This window comes from Amblyomma maculatum, chromosome 7 (assembly GCF_055883805.1).
Source record: "Amblyomma maculatum isolate TAMU_Amacu chromosome 7, ASM5588380v1, whole genome shotgun sequence".
Classification (NCBI taxonomy): domain Eukaryota; kingdom Metazoa; phylum Arthropoda; class Arachnida; order Ixodida; family Ixodidae; genus Amblyomma; species Amblyomma maculatum.
Window position 1 is genome coordinate 100,319,242 of NC_139350.1, and position 23,299 is coordinate 100,342,540.

At 44.3% G+C, this 23,299-nt stretch overlaps 1 protein-coding gene across 11 annotated transcripts in view; it reads left to right on the forward strand.

The window, feature by feature from the left end:
* LOC146184121 (uncharacterized) overlaps nucleotides 1–18,153 on the forward strand; it is a 54,095-nt gene extending 35,942 nt beyond the window's left edge. For 7 of the 11 annotated variants that reach the window (XM_084609277.1, XM_084609279.1, XM_084609278.1 and 4 more), the window contains 3 exons: nucleotides 9,336–9,510; nucleotides 13,880–14,054; nucleotides 17,965–18,153. In XM_084609277.1, coding sequence (XP_084465403.1) covers nucleotides 9,336–9,510; nucleotides 13,880–14,054; nucleotides 17,965–17,988 — 374 coding nt within the window. In that variant the 3' untranslated portion in view covers nucleotides 17,989–18,153. Of the gene's footprint in view, nucleotides 1–9,335; nucleotides 9,511–11,511; nucleotides 11,549–12,741; nucleotides 12,841–13,879; nucleotides 14,055–17,964 lie in introns of those variants that run through there. The other 4 variants (XR_014708835.1, XM_084609284.1, XM_084609276.1 and 1 more) reach the window with 4 other exon arrangements.
* Nucleotides 18,154–23,299: the final 5,146 nt, after the last annotated feature.

A 23,299-nucleotide genomic window follows, 5' to 3' on the forward strand; every position in this document is an offset into this window, starting at 1 on the left:
ACATATATGGTCATCTGACTGGTCATCGGAACCGCCAGTTGACGCCATGTCGTCTCGTCGAAATTGTCCGTTCACCTTCAGAATCGTGGGCGTCGTTGGGCTCAGTCTCGCTGGTGGATGGAGCTAGGCCAGCATCAACAAAGCAATTTCTTATTGTCGACTGTGCCACTTCGTTCCATGCACCGTACAGCATGTCCAGCGTAATTTTGAGGTTTATGGCCGTTGACATGCCCCTGTCTATGTCAAATACGAGCTGCGTAACCAATCGCTTTCGGTAGCAGCATTTTAGTGAGCGAATGATGCCCCTGTCTAATGGCTGCAGCACTGAGGTCGAGTTTGGCGGCAAAAAAAACTAGGCGGACCGCTTCAAGTGGTATAGACACCTTATGGCAAGAGCAGTTGACCAATATAAGAAGCACTTTCCTGCGCTGCTCTGCCATGTCTGTGTCGAAGGCCTTCAGCCATGCTTCAAAGAGTGACGTCATCCACGCCTTTTTGTTCGAGCGATAGTCCGCTTGGACATTCCGGGCGTTGCGCAGGCACTTGGGGCGAGCAGATTTACCAATACGAAGTGTCTAAAGGTACGTCCGACGTATCCATTCGATTCTCGTAAAGATACGGCGGACGTCGATATACAGGCTCATGGCTATATGCACGTCGAACGCGGCTACATTCCGCTTGCTACGCGTGAATGATTTTATCCTCTATGATATCAGCTAGCCGGACTCTCGATGAGGTGCTACGAAGAGTGCATCCGTTCTAACATAGAATACGGTCTTCACTTAGGGTTGTGTACGGCAAGCATCGCTGTCACGCACATAGCTGCAGGCGATGCTACGTACTGCACCAGCTCCACCAGCTGGCATCGAGATACGCACATTCACGAGCAGCTTTCGCTTCGCACTAAACTATCACCTCGATCTGCCCGTAATGCGAGCGAGCTATTCCTAGCATTTACGCTGTCTTAGGTCGTGCATCGACCTCCGAAGATCTAGCGCTGGCACAACACACACGCACCTCGCCGTGCAGAACATTCAGCAGTCCAAAGTATGTATGTGAAATGGCATTATGCTTGTTCCTCACATGCAGACCGAGGAAACAGGATGTTTCTAGCTAAATTCTTCGTTTAAATTCTACCTCAGAGTCGTGGCAGAAGACATGCCGAATCTACTAGAGGCCTGCGCTGCTACTGCGGCGAGCTGCACATCGACTCGTCGAGGCGAAGACCTACTGCACCGCACCGCAAGAGTGCACAACCGGAAAGACGGAAGCGCGAATGATCCGATTTCCATGTGAACAGCAATGTTCTTTGTGCTTAGCCTGCATCTTTTTCTTGTCGTTGAATTTTGCGTACATGTAGTTTAAACCTCCGCATGCTCGAGGTTAGCGTGACCCGACTGAACGGCCGCGCAGCTTTGAAACGATCGGGATCGATATGCATGCATCGCCGGACTTAGGTACACGGTAGAAAATGTGCGCTGCACATTTCGTTGCAGAAGCTGACTCTTGGAATTTTGCAGAGTGTGCCATGCAAGTGATCGTTGCTACAACCACGCATCTATGTTCCAACGGCTGGCCTACCCCGAGGCGCATAAATGTTCAACCGTGGACGTATCAATGATCGAGGAGAGGACAGATTTTCACAATATTGGGCGCGAAATCGATAGCTACCAGTGCTCAGTGTTAGAGAAATTCTGCCTTGATCATGCGCAATTCAGTGTTTCAGGTGTGGTCTGTAGCTATAAGGAACAGTTCGCCTGTCAAGTCAGCGGCGCCAGCGATGGACCGGCGGAGCGATTTTCCACGTTACACCGCTGTCTAGCTAGAAAGCCTACCTAGGCGGCGTTTGACATTCAGCTGCTTTTTGTGGGCCCCGTAATTTAAAGCAACGCCTTCAGAAACGCGTTAAATGTTAAAAAATGTATTCTCTTCAACAGTTTCACTCCAGGCTGTCAAAGCAGGCGGACGTTGATAAAACAGTTGAGCACTCGTCTTTAGAAATCTGTAGAATCGCCTTCAGTTTGTAGAATTATTGGAATAGGTCACTTTCCGATCGCTGGGACATAGACCCGCATGACAGCGCTGTCACGTGAATAAGGACCACACCAGACCGAAAGCTTGTCTCATATAACATAGCTAACCAAGGTATACCTTACAGCATTGTATTGATTTTTATGGTGCATAAGCAACTAATTCTGCCATGCACCAAGAACAAGGTGTAATGTATTTATTTTGTGTGTAATGACTAAAATGTTCTTTAGGATGTAGCTTGTTTAGGAACATTTTAGGAAACCAAAAATGCAGGAAATTTGCACGTCTCTCCTAGAATCATGCTGGTATGGAAAAGGATCTGTTGCAAAATTGTACAAAATGTTTCCTCTTATTTTCTCGACTCTGGTGCACGTGTAAGATATGGTTTATTGTTAGTTCATCTCCACACTCCTTGCATATTGGTTTGTCCTCTTTCATAAGTATAAAGCTGTGTGTGAGGTGCGGATATGTGTTTTGTGAAGATGACCTAAAATGGCCTCCATGTTGTGTTTTTGATTACTGCATGATTTCCATTCCTTAATGACAGGTTTGACAAGTATAGTTTGTAGTTTATTTCATTGTTTCAAAAATCCTGCCATTTCACTCTCACTTTTCTTTGTACAAGCTTCTTGGTATCTTCATGCAGCATATTCACCCTCTGTAATTTAGCATTTCGTCAAGGTAACCTAGTTATTTCTTTTCATCACCTTTCAAGACAACTGTCCCGATTTCATAAAGTGTAGGGTTTCTGACGACAGGAACTCCTTGGAAGTCGTAGAAATAAATGAGATCCACAATCATGAGCTATCTAGGTAGATAGGTGTGCATATACATGTCCATCGCTCAGTGGAATGGTGTCAGTACGCTGTTAGAACAGGTCTTGTGGTAACAACAACCATTGTCTGAGGTGGTCCTTTAATGGGCATTGAAATGCTATGTAACTACAGGTACTGATAGAACTCTTGATCATGTTATGTGATGGTGCGATCCTTGCATGCATATTAGGTATACATTTCAGAATCTGCAGTGCACCACTTGACCATTTGCCACCAGTTTGTGTGAAAATGTATTTGTCATGCATGTTAACCAGTATTTAACAGATGACCCCTGTGCACAAGCCAAAAGTGCCATGAGCCAAATGTCACGAGGCCACACGACATGGCAGGAGCTGTTAAGTCAAGCTTACAAAGTTATATTTGAAATATGTTCTGCGACGTTTCAGCTCCAATTAAGAAAGGTTGAGGCTTACAGAGGTCTATGCCAGGTTGTCTATCACCTAACAGGGCAGCCTACGACCGTATGCTAATGAGTATATCTGAGATAACAGAGACATGAATTAAGGAATTAGTAATTATGTTTGTAGCAAAGGGCATGTAAATTAACGGGAATCCACAGTGGGATCTGCAGACAAGAACCATTAATGCTGGCACACCATACCCTTAAAGGTGGAGATAAGGAGTCTCCCTAATTTTTTTTCTGCTCAACGCTTGTCATTTCCTTCGTTCTTCCAGATGAGGAAGATGTGAAAATGATAGCATCGAAAATTCCAGAGACCATCGTTAACAAGGATGCTGATCCCAATAGCGTAAAAAAGGAATTTCAGAAAAGATGGGTAACCAGTAATGCTGGCAACAGTTGAAGCTAAGTGGAAAGGCATGAAATTGAAATGTAACATATGCAGAGATATGTTGCGAGACGACCAGTCTGTGGTGTGCGACATCTGTCTCCGTTAGTTTCATCAAGTGATTGGCCAAAGCAGATGGGGCTTGTGGTTTTGTAATAAGTGCAGTGTAGTAGCATAGATGCAACCTTGCCCATTAATAATTGGAGTTGAGTAAGTGCATTGTTTTGTCTTTGTAAATGTTCATGGTTTCCATGCAAACATTATGAGAAATTTTTTCCTAGAGAATGTTTGCTGAAATGTGAATATAATGTGCAATAAAACTAATGTTTTATTGCTATTTACTTTTTCTTGTATACATTAGTTCTGTGAAGAAAACCACAGGCTAGAAGGAAATGTAATGGCATGCATTTTGATACTTGGCCCCGTTGTGCTGGCTCAGTAGTTAGAGTGCTTGGCTGCTGAACCCAAAGATGCAGATTTGGTTCCAGCCACAGCAGAGGCATTTCAATAGAGGCGAAACAATAGGCTGTCATGCACTGTGCGGTGTCAGTGCATGTAAAAGAACCCCAGGTGGTCGAAATTATACCGGAGCCCTCAACTATTGTGTTCCTCATAGCCGTAGTTATTTTGGGATGCTAAACCAGATATATAACACATCATACTCTGAGTAAGATGCTATTCATGGTCAGTTAATCATACACTAAATGATCAATTTTTTTCTGCATGGTACAGCAGCTGTTGTACAATTTTACTTTAGCCTTCATGAAGAATATCACACTGGCTCCACATGGCTTTCTGTTGACCCTTGATATGCGTCACAATCACACACCCGAGTATGTATTTGTCTAAAGGCACCTATGCATGCAAGGAGGGGACCATTACTTTCCACTTGTCAGAACTGAAATGCATGATCCACATCATTTCTGTAATTCAACTGCTTGCTATTTGAACTGTCCAGCATTGATGCAAGTTTCAAAGAACTGCAATTAGAAAATTAATCTAAGCAGCAAACCATGCCATGAACTGCTTCGGTTTTATCTTTAGCAACTGTTTGGGAACTAAAATTAGCCAAATGTTGCAAAACATAGATGAGAGGTTACAAAATCTAAAAAACAATGCAGCCTACCTGTGGCATGTAGGGTTTCACATCCTAAAGTGACATATGTAGCTATGAAGAATACCGTAGTGGAGAGCTCCAGAGTAATTTGACTGCCCAGGCTTTCTACTTTGCATTGACATCTTGCAGAAAACAGAAGCATTTGCATTTCACCTGCACCAAAGTGCGACTGCCATCACTGGTATTAAACATCACGACCTTGGGGCAAGTAGCCGAACGTGCCACTAAGATGTCGCAGCGTGTACATACATGCTATACATGTCAACCTTTCTAGCATTAAAGCTGTCACATGCATGGCAGATATTCATGTTCAGCTTTGGACTGACAAGTTTAAAAGTGTACTATTTGTGTTTTTCTAGCATGAAAAACAAAGGAAATTAAGGAAAAGCGAAAAAAAATGAACATAATATGTTGAAAAAACACTAGTCATTAACACATAAAGCATATTCGTTCCTTTATTAATGATAAAGTGGCCTTCAACAATGGTATAAAGCCTGAAAATTTCGAAAGGTGCTGTGCCAGGCAGCTATTTTACAGAAACCTGAACCATTTCACCTGTAGGAATGCGCATCCCGGCGGTGTGGGCTGGGCACTTATTTTTCGGTCCACTCCAACATGCGAAAACTGCATCATGTGCATTCCCATTTTCCGAGTTTTGAGCTCTGTAGTACAGGCTAACAAATTGTCGATGACTTATTTTCGTCTGATTGTTGCACAGCGCGTGTAAATAAATTACTACTGCACCTAATAAACACTGACATGCACGTGCAACATCGCCGATCATAAACGGACACACTGATGTCCGTCCGGGCATCGGCGCACTCATCACAGCACTCTTCGTAGTTTCACACAGCACTCTAGTAGGACGTAATCCGTAATCACAGCATCTCACGGTAAGCACAAACCACACCTCCAGTTGTACAACAAACACGAATGACGCGATGCTTGGGCTAGAGACACGCCGGCGGTGCCCAGCTTTTTCAGCGCCGCTTGTACTACGTAGAACCTTGCAGCACCAAACCTCAGTGCGAGCAGAAAGCGATGCGTTACGTGACGCATCTCATCACATATGGAAGTGAGGAAACTTTGAAGAATCAAAACTACATAATTACATAACGACCGTCGTAGACGTTAATCCACATGATAACGAGGACCAAATGAGCGGGCGTGCGGGCCGCGGGCTGGCCGTCAACACCGCGATTACATGCGCTTGCGCTCTGGTCGTGCTTGCCACCCTGCCGCGGTCCAACTCACGTAAACCTATCATCATGCCATCACGTAGTATATCACCCATTCTAGGCACTATTCTTGCCACTGTACTATTCTTTGTGATTTCACATTTCACGCATGCAGTATGTATACATACTTCTTGCACCTCGTACGTATGTACACCATGCGTACACCTCATACCAACTTCGATTTGGCTACATATGGCTACCATGTTGTTGCTACAACCACATCTGGGGATCTCGGACTCGGATCCGTCCGGCTTTCCCGACGGATCCCAAGGCCCATATCGGAGAAAAATGCGTTGGGTCCGTCGGAAGAACCCTACCGATCGGGTCCGTCCGCCGTACCTCTGAAAAATATTTCCCGGATCCGTCCGACGGATTCCGAAGAAAAACGCACCGGGTCCGTCGGACGTACCTTTAAGACCACTGATCGGGTCCGTCGGACGTACCTTTAGCCACAGCCTTACCAATAACAGTTAGCCGCCTTTTATCTGACCCATCCATGTTGACACAAACAACGGTGACGCGGTCTGCTTTTCCTGCCTCCTCGACACAGTTCGTTCTTCGCAACGAGTGGCCTTTCCGGGAGCAGCTTAAAAAAAGCGCAGTCTCGTCCACGTTGTAGACATCGCGCATCTCGTAGCCATCCAGTTGCATACGGAAGCTTTCTGCCCACTTCTCGCAGTTCTCTACATAGACGGCTGCTTCTTTGCCCAACAAGGTGTGGCAAACAATCTGGTGGCGGTCTTTAAATCGCTGCAGCCAGCCACTGCTTGCATAGAAGTCATCGTGGCATAAGATGCAAGCGAGACTTCTTGCCTTCATTTGAAGCACGGCACCAGACACAGGCAGGCTGCGCGCTCTAACGTCCTTGAACCACGCGAACAAGGCATCTTCAACATCCTGGTGGTGACAATACCTGACGCGTTTCCTGTCGTTCTTCACGGCGCCTGCAGAGTGCACGTTTTCCATCTTCTGCCTTGCGCTCAATATGGTTGACAGAGTGCTACGCGCAATGCCGAAGTCTGCGGCAATCTTTCTTCTTTCGCCCGCTGTCGACCGCCCTGAATATTTTTCTTTGTTTCAAGAGAAACTGCTTTGCGTTTCGGCGCCGCCATGCTGCAAGACGACGGCACGACCTCGAGGAAAGTGAGCACACGCGCGGGTCGGCAAAAAGTAGGGGCAGGGGCACGTGGGCGGTGGTTCGATCACTTGCAGGTCACATGCCAGGCAGCCGTTGATGCTAGATTCACTCGCGGTCCCTAGATGGCGTGGCGTGCGAAAGCGCGAGTGATTCAAACACATTTCAGGTGGAGGCGATTGATAAAACCGAAATTTAGTGTGTTGAAAATGTTTTTTTTTTTTGCTTTGCGGATTTTGAGTCGTGTGAATACGAAATATACTTCGTTATAACCGACTTAGTGTCAAATTTTCAGTTTTTCATTTCGTTATACAGAATTCCCATAGAAATAAAGCACAGCCAAACTATGCTTTTACTTCGTTATATCCGATAATTCGCTGTATCCGTGTTCGTTATAACCTGGTTCGACATCGTAGGAATATTGGAATTTAGAATATACCATAAAACGTCGGAAAAAGCTACCATTATATGTTGATAACAGTATCCATGAAATAATGCAGCAGGGACGTTATTGTGCCCCATACCCGATTCTGATCTGACATTTCTGACTCGTGACGCTATGCTCACAGTCAGATGACCGTATATGTTGTGGAGCATGCACTGATCACATTGAGGATGGGATTTTCTGACTTACACTTCTTGTGTAGAAATTTGTGTGGTGGCAGCTCCAGCGTTTTTCTTTCATCTTGGTGTAATCCTACTGCTTTGCCATAGTTACCCAATGATCACAATTGCTTCGCTGCAGATATGAATATAATTAAGCAGCTGCATTTAAATACGGCAAAATTTAAAAGTAGAACTTGAGGGAGAGTCTACATCCATCTCAAGTAAACTGGAATATTTGAGATATTGCTTTGGGAACATGGCAGCCAAGAGAACATTGCACTCTTATTCAGGGAAAGGAACATATTGCAGTCTACCTGCCATGGCCACTAAGCGAAACACCACCATTGTGGAACTGAGTAATAGGCCGAAGCATCAGTCTACTTTAGTCGGGCTTAATTTTCCTCATCACGAGTGGGATCGTGCGGAGATACAGGAGACCTGCATACCTCGAATTTTAATGTTTTTTTCTTCCTCTTCCTCCTCACAGACAGCATTGACATCTGACCCACTATAGAGCCCGAGAGATCTCACGACTATCGAGCACCTTCCCTCTGTCCTCTCTTGGTTGCCGCCACGTAACACTAAAGTAGGTTGTCTTGCTCCTACATATAAGTGAATGTGCATGAGTAATCCTTAGAGTAAATCAATTGCATTGCCGGGATTATTCAACAGTTAAAAACCTTTCGCTGCTGACATGAATATTTATAAGCACCCGCATTTCAAGACGGCATTTCGTATCTTTCAAGTAAACTACAATATTTGCCGGTCACTTTAGTTAACATGGCTGCCAAGACGTCATTGGCCCAGCCTGTGAATTCAGCTGAATGAAAGTTGACTTTACGGCCATTTTTTAATCTACACCAGCTACAACGGTGCAGAAAATGTCCTATACCTCCAATGCTTATTAGCTACACTAGTGTCGGCGGCGTACGCGGCATGTGCACACGGACCGAATATCTCTGCTCTGCCATCGCAATCCGCGAGCAGTTTGCCCACATGTCTCAATCTGCAGTCATGTTGTACGCGGAGGGAGGCGGATTTGACTCTGCCGGTGCAGACCACGCATCACCACAGACTGCTCGTGATGCGTGCATACAGCACGGCTGGCGATCGCGGAGTCAATGATGTACGAGCGGTGCGTAGTACTCAAGGTTGCAGTCGAAGTTTGGGCATTTGTATCGTCAGTTGTGGCGCGGGAGAGTGTTCGGAGCATCTGAAATTTTGTGCAATATACACAATGCACTCTGGCGGGGAATTTCGTGAATTCGTATCATCCCGAAATTTGTGTCAACTGGATTCGTATCACCGAGATTTTACATACCACTATGCATTACAATGAGAGCATGGTCTGGCTACTTTTTCGAAATGCACGAGTTGAAATGGTGGACATGGTATTCATATATTCATATCTAATGTGCAGGTGGAACAGTGTGCTTAGTTGCATGTCTTTAATTTTGGCTGGCTGAAACTAGACCACATTCTTGCTTAGGTTTTTGTGAAAACAAGCTAGGTGTGGTTTTCAGAGGGATGCTGTAGCAAGAATTAAGTGGAGATGACATTGCTCTGTCTGGCAACTCTATGCAGCACTTCGAAGGCCCCCCAAAATAAGCAGTTACAGTCCCAGGCTCTCGTTGTGCCATCGGGGTCTTCACAGATGTCGTCACGCTCGTCATCTCCGTGTGACAGCTGCTGCAGAGATTCTACAAACACATCACGAGTATCCCACCCATTCTACACTAAACATCCAGGCAGTTCGCAGGTTAGTGCATCTATCTGTGGCAGTCTCTGTACCTACTCGAAGTCAGCTTTGAATAGTGAGAGCAGTGGAGTAGTTCGCCATTGTCAACCTTCATTTAGGTTGTGTCATTTCTTGGTTCATTTTTACGGTGTTCATTGTCTTTTGCACGCTGAACCTTGGTTTCAAATTTCTGGTGTAATCTATTAGTAAGTTGGCAAGACTTGAGGGCAGAAACTATTTGTGGTACTCATGTCTGTAATGGCGAGAGAAGCTGCTGCAGCCTTGTTTTCTTTGATTCTTTTTCTCTTCTACACCTGTCTGAATAGTACCCTCTACGTTTTTCACCTGTTTTTCTTTTTTCAAGGTTTAGAAGTGCTCTAGCTAATTTGATAGCTTGGTGGTAAGGGTGTTTGGGTACTGGGCCCAAGGGCACCAGTCCAAGTTGGGCCGTTTAGTTGGATTTTGGTACAACTTAAATACAAGGCATCTTAAGGACCTGTCACACCAGCATGACATGATTGACTCGGTCTGCCAACACCGTGTCTTCCTGATGTGAGAGTCTGTCTTACACTGCGCCGAAGGAAATAGTTGGCTGACAGTCTGTGTTGACACCGCATCACTCTCAAGATGGCTGTCGGCCAATGGACATCTAACTGCTGTGTCCCACTAGCGACACAGCATGCGAAACCTCCCACAAACTCTGCTCTCTCGTTCTCACTCTCTACTTGTGTCATTATACTGTTCAGTTTCTTAATTCTTTTATCTCTTTTTCTGTCATGCGAAATTCTCTTTTTCATAGCCCCTCCCTTTTTTACTTGTTGCCTTAATTCATAGTAGCATAGGCAGATACGTTTTATTTTTTATTCTGTTTCACTCCAGAAGATGGGCCTTGCCAGTCATGGTTATGGGCAGTCTAAATACTGCCCAATACTTGCCGTAGTGGTTGCTGGGTTATATAAGCTGTGATCGAAAAATGAAAGCGGTCTGCAGTAAATATGATTTAGTAGCAATAAAAAAAAAACAAACAGATAAACTCTGCATGGGTCGAAATTGCAACCTCCTGCTTTTAAGCAATCTGCGGTAACCACTGCAGCACGAAACCCAAGCCTAACTACTACTTGATGCGTCGACGTATGTTTCACCTGTTAGGTTGCCTCTTTTTTTTTTTTTTTTTTTTTTTTCTTTTTTTGAGGTGTGAACATCTTGATTCAGTAGGGGCGATAAGTTTACCGCTTAACTGTAGAATGTCCAGCTTGCTGAAAGTGAACTGCCAATATATTGAATCATGCCATGGAGTGCAGTAGCAGGTAAAACCTTCGGCAGCTTGCACAGGGCTGGCTATGGGACCGAACGGCTGCTGTTCGTTCTACAATACCTGTTTTCATTGGCCACATAATTCTCAAAATGCATTATATAATGGCACTAAAATTTGTTTCGTGACTGAAAACATAGCATTGAGGTTGGCTAGCAAAGTAGCAATGCATATAATTCCGTAGCAACTAGATGTTAAACATACTCCGATCAAAGTGGAGGCGGATCACAGTAGACAGGTAGTACGTATCAAAAGGGAGCCCTGCATAACTTCCATATCTCCTTTCTGAAAGCACATCACCCCGCCGGTCCCTCAGTACCAGAGAACAGTCAATCTGGCATCATCTGCAGACATAAATGCTGCCAAGACCACCGGCTCTGTTTTCAAAATTTAAGCTGGTATCCCACATATGCACTCTGTGCTCCCACTCCAAGGCTGCCCTTACGCGCATTCTTTCATCATGCTCTGCGTCTCCTCCCTCCACCCTGCCGGTGCCTCTGGAACCTGGGAGGACTGAGAGACCTCACTGCAGTCAGTTGACCATGCCAGGCAGAAAATAGTCGTCAGCCGGGCCGCATACATAATGAATCTACGTAACATAAATGTTTAGATCTTGCGATTGCGAATGGGTTCGTGCAGACACCTAGGAGGCCTGCGTGCCTCAAATTATTTTATAAAATAATGCTTTTTCCTCCTCCTCCTCCTCACAGACAGCAAGCACATAACAATGACTCACCACAGTACATTGTAAGTTGTCTTGCTCTTACATGGAAGTGATTGTGCATGCATTTAGTACCTGGCATGTATTTTTCAACATATTTCAAAGAGTATACGTGCTTCCACTATGCAAGAAAAAGGGCGACCACAAGACATCATCTTGCTGCATTGCAAAACAGTGTAAATTTAACTCAATAAACTCAAATTGACGTTTTTTAAGAATAGGTCATATATTACCAAAAAGGTTGCTAATCTTTAAGAGATAAATAGCAAGAAAAAAACTCCAGTGTGAGTACTAAAACCAAAATTCCAAAAAGTCCAATGAGAGCTTACATGCTGCCCTGTTTAATAGCTATTGCCTGGTTTGCTTTTATTGTTAGTGACCCTTGCTTTTGCTGAATACAAATGTTTTATTGCTAATATAAAATCTTTTTTTAAATTTTATTTCTGGTTGCGCCATACCATTAGTTTTTGTGATATGTGCAATTGTTAAACACGTTTTTGTTTGTGTCAATTCTTTACTGATGCCTGTAATGATGCTGTAGGTATGGCAAATGAACAAACAGTACGAATATTGGAACTTACAATATACTGTAAAACGTCAGAAAAAGCTACCATTCTAGTTTGATAACAGTATTCGTGAAATAATGCAGCAGGGACGTTATTGAGCCCCATACCTGATTCTGACTCGTGACGCTATGCTCACAGTCGGATGACCATATATGTTGTGGAGCATGCACTGATCACATTGAGGATGGGATTTTCTGACTTGCATTTCTTGTGTAGAAATTTGTTTGGTGGCAGCTTCAGCTGTTTTCTTTTAATCCTACTGCTTTGCCATAGTTACCCAATGATCACAATTGCTTCGCTGCAGATATGAATATAATTAAGCAGCTGCATTTAAATACGGCAAAATTTAAAAGTAGAACTTGAGGGAGAGTCTACATCCATCTCAAGTAAACTGGAATATTTGCGATATTGCTTTGGGAACATGGCAGCCAAGAGAACATTGCACTCTTATTCAGGGAAAGGAACATATTGCAGTCTACCTGCCATGGCCACTAAGCGAAACACCACCATTGTGGAACTGAGTAATAGGCCGAAGCATCAGTCTACTTTAGTCGGGCTTAATTTTCCTCATCACGAGTGGGATCGTGCGGAGATACAGGAGACCTGCATACCTCGAATTTTAATGTTTTTTTTCTTCCTCTTCCTCCTCGCAGACAGCATTGACATCTGACCCACTATAGAGCCCGAGAGATCTCACGACTATCGAGCATCTTCCCTCTGTCCTCTCTTGGTTGCTGCCACGTAACACTAAAGTAGGTTGTCTTGCTCCTACATATAAGTGAATGTGCATGAGTTATCCTTAGAGCAAATCAATTGCATCGCCGGGATTATTCAACAGTTAAAAACCTTTCGCTGCTGACATGAATATTTATAAGCACCCGCATTTCAAGACGGCAGTAAATGAAATGAGATGTTGGGGAATTTCGTATCTTTCAAGTAAACTACAATATTTGCCGGTCACTTTAGTTAACATGGCTGCCAAGACGTCATTGGCCCAGCCTGTGAATTCAGCTGAATGAAAGTTGACTTTACGGCCATTTTTTAATCTACACCAGCTACAACGGTGCAGAAAATGTCCTATACCTCCAATGCTTATTAGCTACACTAGTGTCGGCGGCGTACGCGGCATGTGCACACGGACCGCATATCTCTGCTCTGCCATCGCAATCCGCGAGCAGTTTGCCCACATGTCGCAATCTGCAGTCATGTTGTACGCGGCGCGAGAAGTACGCGGAGGGAGGCGGATTTGACTCTGCCGGTGCAGACCACGCATCACCACAGACTGCTCGTGATGCGTGCATACAGCACGGCTGGCGATCGCGGAGTCAATGATGTACGAGCGGTGCGTAGTACTCAAGGTTGCAGTCGAAGTTTGGGCGTTTGTATCGTCAGTTGTGGCGCGGGAGAGTGTTCGGAGCATCTGAAATTTTGTGCAATATACACAATGCACTCTGGCGGGGAATTTCGTGAATTCGTATCGTCCCGAAATTTGTGTCAACTGGATTCGTATCACCGAGATTTTACATACCACTATGCATTACAATGAGAGCATGGTCTGGCTACTTTTTCGAAATGCACGAGTTGAAATGGTGGACATGGTATTCATATATTCATATCTAATGTGCAGGTGGAACAGTGTGCTTAGTTGCATGTCTTTAATTTTGGCTGGCTGAAACTAGACCACATTCTTGCTTAGGTTTTTGTGAAAACAAGCTAGGTGTGGTTTTCAGAGGGATGCTGTAGCAAGAATTAAGTGGAGATGACATTGCTCTGTCTGGCAACTCTATGCAGCACTTCGAAGGCCCCCCAAAATAAGCAGTTACAGTCCCAGGCTCTCGTTGTGCCATCGGGGTCTTCACAGATGTCGTCACGCTCGTCATCTCCGTGTGACAGCTGCTGCAGAGATTCTACAAACACATCACGAGTATCCCACCCATCCTACACTAAACATCCAGGCAGTTCGCAGGTTAGTGCATCTATCTGTGGCAGTCTCTGTACCTACTCGAAGTCAGCTTTGAATAGTGAGAGCAGTGGAGTAGTTCGCCATTGTCAACCTTCATTTAGGTTGTGTCATTTCTTGGTTCATTTTTACGGTGTTCATTGTCTTTTGCACGCTGAACCTTGTTGGTTTCAAATTTCTGTTGTAGTATAAAAAAATGGCCTCTTTGTCTTTCTGCGGCCGACTATTGGGTGCCAGTATGGTGGCGGATCTGATCGTTTGCTTTCAACTTGGAATAATCCAACTGCATTGCCAAAATTATTCGACATTTAAAATTTCTTTGTTGCAGGCATAAATATTTATAAGCACTCTCATTTCAAGATGGCAGTAATTGGAATGAGAAGTTGGAGATTGTTCATGTTTTTCAAGTAAACTGCCCGGTTGCTTTGGTCAGTTGGCTGCCAAGACTTTATTGGCCGCCTGTCCGGAGAAGAGTAAAATTGCAGCCTATGTGTATCTGTGCTGCAGTATTTATTATTTGACCATTCCCACCTTGCCTTGCCTTTCCTTGCATAGGCCTGACCAACCCGGCTTGCAGTTTCATGCTGCCCCAGGACGTCACGATATCGGTGCACCCGCTTACGTGTGGTGTTTGCAGCTGCATGGTGACAGCAGTCTTCTGCTATGAGGATTCAGGCCATGAGGGACACTGTAGTGGATGGCTCCATATATTTTCGACCTTTTTTTCTTAGCCAGTGCTCAAATTCTCACCAGTCTGACTCCATCGGAGGGGGTCTCTATAGTGATTCGAGCACTGGTAAAATGGGAGATAGGGATAGAAAGTGACTGGTGGATCACTTGACAACATGGAGGAAGGGCATGACAAGGGCGACATAGAACCTATGTCACGGCTACGCATTGCTGTCCTGGTCTTCCTTGCCTTCAAAGGTTTTTGATTTTCTTACTTTTTCATCCGACCGGCGAAGTGGTTCAGAGGTGTCATGCACGCTCTGAAAATCTCTACGTGTTCCTGTTGTTGACTGCACATTGTTTATTTCACATTGTATGCGGGAATTGCGCTCTGTTCAAGTTATTCTTTACGCTTGCGGCTCAGCACGTACATATGCTAACTAAAACTGGTTCATACTACGCAAGGTAAAACTGCGCGAAGACGTTGACAAGCAGGAGGCAGGTGCCTTTACTAGGCAAAAGTTTACTCCGCTTCCTCGAAATGGGAATGTGGCGAAGCGAAAAAAAGAAAGATGGGTGCAGCAAATGCCTTTAGTATTTTGCTCCTTATATTAGATTCATATTTTACAATACCACTTTATTCCAAACATAGTATCATGTGCATGTTTGAGGTGAAGGGAGAAAAAGCCGTGTGATGGCGGCACCATCACCTTGGTGTGCTCGGCAGTGTGGTGCTCAGCAGTCACACTCAATAGTAATCAGATAATAAAATTTTCTTGTTTCATTTCTCTAACATTTATTTGCTCAAGTTTGCTGAAAAGCTGCTGAGGATCGATCGATCAATGCAGTCATTCTTGGTTACTTTCCTTTTTATGCTTTTTCCGTGACGGCCACACCATATGACAGTCGCAGCTCTCCACATTTTGCTCTTATACACGGAGCAGATTAAGCGAAATATCTTTGAGGATGCCTTACATTTGGCAAGGAGCTTGTACCCATGCTGCTCATAGGTCTCTTCGCCTGCTCGCGAGCACAAGTTCTCTGTGTGATCCAGTTGGTGCACCAGAATTTTCTATTAAGCACGGCTCTGCGTGAGCGCTCTAGATGAGCGATGACACAAATCGAGCAGCGAAGCCAAGGTCTTTTGCCAACGTGCTTTTTGTAAGTTTTTCCGCTTTTCATTTAAAATGGCAGGTCATTATTCGAGCTTCAGAAACTAAGCTGTGCCCAGCATATATTTAGGAGGGAGGGAGAGCGGGAAAGGAGACCACTTTATCTCCGCCAGCAAGGAGAGGAGGGGAAAAGGCGAACGAAAACCAAAAGCCTGCTCAGAAGAACCACAGCGCCGGAGCGTCGGGCTAGAGGAGATAAACAAAAACTTGTTGAGAGGGCAGTGCGTAGTCGTAGTAGGTGGTGGTAGAAATCATTTATTACAAAAGTTGCTCCGTGACATCATTCTATGTCACCCTTGTCATGTGATCCTGTCCGCCCAACGTGAAAAAATTGTCCCCCTTCACACATCGTTTTATACAAAGGGTAGAAAATTTTCTCATCGGGTTTTAGAAAATATGTAATGGCTCTTATTAAAATGTACTAGGGCCATTTTTAACCTATACCAGCTACACTAGTGTAGCATAGGACCATTGGAGGTATTAGAAATTTGCCGAACCGGTATAGTTGGCAGAGGTTAAAAAATGGCTCTATTGTGAAATTGCCAAAAGAATAGCAAAGATGTGCTCTGACAAGTACTTACTAACAAGGATAGCAACCTGCTTTTGTATTCATGCAGTCCTTATACATTCGAGTGCGAGGGGTCTCAAGACCCCTAGCTCTTAAATAGTGAGGAATGTGCTAGACACCTCGAGACCTCCCTGGCTTAATTTTTGCTATCTAGCACACTACATGGGAGCCTGCCTTCATTAAGCCCGAGCGTCCTTACCACTGAGCCGGTGTAAACAAAAAACGGGCTGTGTGCAGTTGGTGTGCAATGTGCATCCTTTTAAACATGATTTGATTTGTGTATATGGTGCTTTTGTTGGCTGTTCTGTGGCTCGGCAAAGAGGCATTGGATGGGTGTCGTGTTAAGGTTGTATTTCTAAATGTATATTTCTCATACTTGCTCCTTTGTCATGTGGGAGCACTCCAACAACCAATGACATCTTCTTTTTGCATTCTTTTGTAATTTTAACATATGTTTGGAGAAAATTTCATCTGTGATCTTAATAGTGGAGGGGTTATTTTCAAATGCCAATTTTCAAAACTATGTACACACATGGACATAAGTAAACTAAGCACTCTGTTTTGTTCTGATTACAATCATGCCTTCCTTGTTGGAATTAACAGTATTTGCTTATAAGGAAGCTCATTTGCATATACTGCCAGCCTGTGCATGCTGCAGCTGCTAATATCAAATAGACAACACGAAAAGCTTTAAAGGCAATACGTCTGCACCTATGCTTGCTGAGCATTTCTGCACACTGAAGATTGCTGCTCTTTCCGGTTGCCTCACGCAGTGAGCTGGTGATTGATGTTTGAAGCAGCAGAAGAGTGTGGGTGTTTATTTCTGGTGGTGTGTTGATCATAGTTTGTTGAGTGAGACTAGTTAGACTAGCTTTGCACTGTGCATTATTCTTGTGGATGACATATTGTAGCAGTCCTGTATATACTCCCATGGGAGAATATACAAAAACAGAAGTGCTTCTTGTATCTGTGAGACTCCTATCTTCATGTTCAGTGGCCAAAATGCAACCAGTTGCCACCCAACAATATAGACAATTTGAAATCTTGGTAATGAGGAGTAAGCTTAGAATCGTTCTTATTTGAAATAATGGCTGACAAGTGGGGAAAAATGGCCCTAGCCCTAGCTATGAAGAGGAGTCCCTAACTTCTCAATAGTTATCAGTCAAAATCTGGTGATAAAGAACAAATCATGAGAAAGTAAAAATTTAGTAGCATGCATCAATATGTAACATGCAGTGTGTAGATGTATCTATCCAGAAGTGGTGTTATATCAGAAAAATGTAGAAATATTTCTGAAAAAAAAAAAAAAAAATGGAGGTATATTTTCAACAAGTGATGCATCATGTCAGGGCTGACAATTCTTCCATTTTTTACTCTGCAGTGCTCTGGCACTTCTTTTGATGTGGCACATTGCGCTTGCACCTTGGCTCTCTTGGTTCAACATTAGGGTCTTGCAATATGTTAAGTGGTAAATAATTGATTTTACCCGCACCACTTTATTGTTCAGATTGCAGCTCCTGGCATTCGATGAACACTGGCTCGGTTGGTCACGAATTACAGTTCCGCTGCTCTGGTGCTGCACAGCAGGACCCATCGAGCTTTCCCCTGCGACGCTGCCCAGTTTCCAGGCTCCTCCAACCAGGCTCCCTTCAACCACGGGAGAATACGAATAAACAACGTTCTATTTCAGCAGAGTTCTTGGTCTATTGCTAAAGCCGTACTGTCCTATGTACACGTATGCTGGTCGAATTGTTAGTTTGACTTGTACTCTATGGCCTTAGTTTATAGATTTCACATTAGCATCCTGCAATGTTGTCATATCTGGCCTCTCGTCAAGGATTTCCATTTGCTTCTAAAATCTTTGCAGATGATGACAATGGTTTTTCCGTATTCAGGTCAGTCAAAATTATTTCAGCATCAACATCCACTGGACAGGTGTAATGTTGAAGGGGGCAAGCAAAAAACCTACAAAAGGTTGAATCTGGACCCATGTGAAGGCGGCAGAGTGATTCATAGCGGACATGATAAAGTGTGTGCAAGTTGCACAAAACAAGCAAAAAATTTGCTGTAGTTTAGCTTGTGGTTAAACCTAGAGTTTAGCGAGTGCAACCTGCATGGCTACGCTTAGGTTCGGCTTGAAAGTAAAGACATGGCTTTGCACATAGCAATTTACTCTTATGGCTTTAGCTTTGTCATAGGGGAATCATTTCATGCATGAGCACCCCTTGCCTCTCGTCGTTGACCATCCTCATTCGGGTGTAGATGACTTCTAGTGGCATGACGTTTCTACGTCGAACTCCGGGGCACACCGCAGTCACAACTTTCGAATGAACATTACTTTCTGTCCTAGCAACTCGCTGTTTTTGTTTGTCTCTACCAACTATCGAGTTAGTCTTTTTTTTTTTTTTCTTCCTTCTCTTCTTTTTCCTTTCCTCCTTTTTCGAGAGACTGTGGCCAATGCAGCTCTCACTACAAAAGTAAAAAGAAAAATAAAGCACATGGCAGAAAAAAATAATTACTGGCAAATTAACATGAAGAGGCAAGTAAACAGGCAAAATAACAATGAAAAGTGCTGGTTATAAGGTAAGGCAATTTCGTTTAAAATATTAGAAAATAGAGAGAAAATTAAATCGCCAAAGGTTCATAGAAAGTGACTAGTACATTCATTCGAAATGAAATATGTACAGCATTTAAAACTCTGTAAGGTGTACCACAGCATCACGCCATAAGTTGTGTATGGTAACTGTCTCTGGTTTGTGTTTCTTGTGTTGTACACTGTGCCATAATTTTATAGCTGCAAGTTCTCTCAGATAAGGGCCATTATTTTCAATTGAGTGACGTTATTTTAGTCTGATGCCATGCTTGCCTGTCATCTGACTCAGTTTGCCTGGTATCAGACTTGTCCGTCAGTCTAGGCTCATTGAGCATTATTCATCAAATTCTTGTAATTTACGGTCGATCTTAATTTCGCAAACGTGAAGTTTTGATAGATGTGGCTCTAAAGCTTTTTTTTACTGGCCACTTGATATCCTACTCCTTGTAAGTTGATTTTTTTTTTTTTTTTTTCACAGCATCTTATTCTTCGAACGCTTGCCTGTGGGCTTTGCATCACGCACACTTCCCTTACTGCAATTTCCTCGTGCATTGAGTTTTCCATATTTCTTTATCAATTTTGTCCTCGTCTGCACGTGCCGCGCACTCCCACCGGCTGCCAACAACATGCAACTGCCAGATGCTCTTTATCATACACTTTATCATATCACGTGGGAATGCAAACGCAACAAAGCATTCCACCAACACGAAGACCCGAGTGCGGAGCAATGGGAGAGTCTGCTCACCAGCGGCGAGCTCGCGACCCAAAGGGCCTTAGTGCAGCACGCGACTGATGCAGCTCGACTCAGTGGAGCCTTGGAATAGGGGCCCACCCTTGCTGACGAGAAGTCTCAAGTCGCCAGAGCCAGAGAATTAAGATGACGGAAGCTTCACAACCGCGAAACCCTTGAAATATCCAATAAAGTTTTCACTCACTCACTCACTCGCCCGACCTCCGACGGGTAGGTTGTCCTCCTCCTCCATCACCAGCGCTGGGGGCTCCTGCGGTGTTTTACAAATTTCTGGAGCATTCGTAGCACTCTTCTCTCCAAGGTCTTGTATTTCGATCCAGAGCCTTTTGTTCTCAACGACAGCCAACGTGAGGGGAAGCAGCCACACCTGCCCGAGTTTTTTGCAAAATCCGGCTTCGGACTGTCGGAGAAGAATCACTGGCATGGCCACGACCTCCTTTATAGAGGAGGTCGTGGGCATGGCTATGGCAGTACGTGGTAGGTAGGTGGTAGTTGGTGGTTCGCAAGACCGGGCTCTGATTGGTCAGTGGGTTGCCTGACATTACGCGATCACGTGGCAAGGTCGATTTCACGGGAGCTGCCATCTAGATCTTTCAGATGGGAGGCTGAGATATGAGAATCGAACCCTCTGCGACCCTTGCATTCTGGATCAGGCACACTGCCACACGCTCCGACTTGGCTGAGTGGGACTTTATGTGGGCTGGCCTTTCACATATGACTGCATGCTAAAGAGTATGTGTCCTGGATTAGGTCCATCATATGCCTCTCTGCTATAGACTACCACCTCCCAACCCTAGCAAAAAAATCCAAAACTAATAGCCTATCAGATTATTGATATTGGTTTTATAGGTCTGCCAGAGTATTGGTCTTATGGGTATCCTAGCCTATTGGTTTTACAGGTCTGCTGGAGTATTGGTTTTATAGGTCAATTGTTTAATGGTCGTATAGGTTATGGTTTTACCGGTCCTATGGCATAAAACAGATAGGTCTGTAATGCTAGTACACCCATAGCTGTCAATAATCTGATAGACCTACAAAACCAGTAGGCTTCCTATTTGGTTTCGTAGGCCCTATGGAATTTCGGTCTCATCGAGTAGCTGCGGGTGTTTACCTCTCCGGACACCTGAAGGGAGAGGGCAGCTATGTTCCATTTTCTAGGGATGAGTTACGCAGCAGGTGCATGTATACACATTTTATTCCACAATGACAGCGGCAACGCATACTGGCACATAATCCAAACATTGACTGCATCCAGGTAGCCCTCGATTCCAAGATTGCGGACTTTGGCCCGATGATGTAGTCTCTCCAATACTACGGCACCTGAAAGAAATAAAAAATTGCGTTACACCTTGAAAAAATAAGCGATTTCAAGAGCGCGACAACACCACGACTTCAAAAAATCGGCCCACACATATACCGGCAACCGCGATAGCGCGCGTATTCATGCGGAGGCAGTTAGGACACGACCTACTGTATAATGGGCGACCTGCGCATCGTGCCACTCTCTACGGGAGCGCGCGGACGAAGAAATACCACGTGACCGCTGAGTAGGGACCGAAACAGCCGGTAGATGCCGCCAAAGCTCACCCCCAGAGCAGCGTTTCACGCGCTCCGGCTGTGCCTGCAAGCGAGCGGCGCAGAGTTCCGCGGGAGGATTTGCGGAACCATTATTTCTCGTGAGCGATAGCTGCGGTAAGATAAAGGCAGTGAAATGAGAGTGACAATATTGGGAGTAAGAGCCGCGGAAACATCTTCGAAGCAGCCGTCGTCGTCCTTTCGACGGACGCGGTTGCGTTGCTTCAGTTGGTAGTAGCCCAGTTGGAGCAGTCTCCCGTGCACGTTCGTTCCTCCGTATTTGATATCTGCGCAGGCAGGCTGTGCAATTAAATATTTGCCGAATATGCGTGCTCGGCGTTTCCCCCTTCCGTTTCTTGTCATGCGCATAATAAGCTTGTGAACAATAACTGTAGTGAAACGGCGGCGCAACACACTGGACAAGAAAGGGACACCACATCCGCACACTACCAACAATTTATTGAACGGAAAAGTGGCATATACGTACAGCTCAAGCACGAGACTCGTCGCCTAATATAATCGCTGCGAACCCAACACGTGAAAGCCAGGCGGCAACGTCAGGATATCAAACAAGATATCTCTAATCCCAGCAGATAAACTAACAGAAAAGACAAAAAATTCGAAACGGAAGGCAGGCCGACTCTTAGCAAAAGCAGTGTGGACCACTCGTAGCAACAGCAGAGTAAGAAGCAAAGCAGTCCGGATCCTAAAAAACGAAAAAAAAAAACAACAACGAGAAAACAATCGTAGCAAAAGCAGAGTCAAAAAGGTGAAGCAAAAGCAGTCAGAAGCCTAAAAAACCCTAAACCGACAACAAAAGACGAACATAGCAAAAGCAGAGTCAAACAAAGAGGCAAAAACAGTCAGAAACCTAAACCACCACCAACAATTAGAAGACGATCGTAGCAAAAGCAGAGTCAAACAAAAAAGACGCAAAAGCATGTAGACAAAAACTTAAACCAACAACAACGAAAAAAAAAAAAAAAAAGACGATCGATCGTAGCAAGTCAAACAAAAAAAGCAAAAGTAGTCAGAAACCTAAACCATCAAGAACACTCGTAGCTCAAGCAGAGTCAAACAAATGAAGCAAAACAGTCAGAAAACCTTAAAAAAAAAAAAAAAAAAACAATCGTAGCAAAAGTAATATAGTCAAAAAGGGAAGCAAAACCAGAGTCAAACAAAAGGAGCAAAGTCAATCAAACCTAAATAATAACAAGACGCTCGTAGCAAAGGCAGAGTCAAACGAACGAAGAAATGAATTAACAGCACACCTAACCACATACCGTCACGTTATATACTGACCGACTTTTAAGCCCTGAATTTTTTAGCGACCTAGCTTCTGTTGTTTGGTTAGGTGTCGTTTGACTCTGCCTTTGCTACGAGCGTCTTTTGCTATTGTTGTTTTAAGTTTGACCGATTTTGCGTCTTTTGTTTGATTCTGCTTTTGCTAAGATCATGTTTTGTTGTTGGTTTAGATTTCTGACTGCTTTTGCCTCTTTTGTTTGACTTTGCTTTTGCTACGTTCGTCTTTTGTTGTTGGTTAAGTTTTTTCTAGGTTTCTGACTGCTTTTGCTTCACCATTTTTACACTGCTTTTGCTAATTGTTTTCTCGGGGTGGATACAACAAGCAGACATCTCTGAAGACGTCCAAAAACCGCCAAAAATTATAGGGCTAAATAAAGTTTTTCCTCCTTCTCGGTTTTTTTTTTTTTTTTTTTTCGTTTTTTAGGGTCTGGACTGGTTTGCTTCTCATGTCTTGCTTAGCTGTTGCTACGAATGGTCCACACTGATTTTGCTAAGAGTTGGCCTGCCTTCCGTTTCGATTTTTTTTTTCGTTTCTATAATTAGTTTATCTGCTTGGGTTAGAAATATCTTGTCTGGTATCCTGATGTTGCCGCCTGGCTTCCTCGTGTTGGGTTCTCA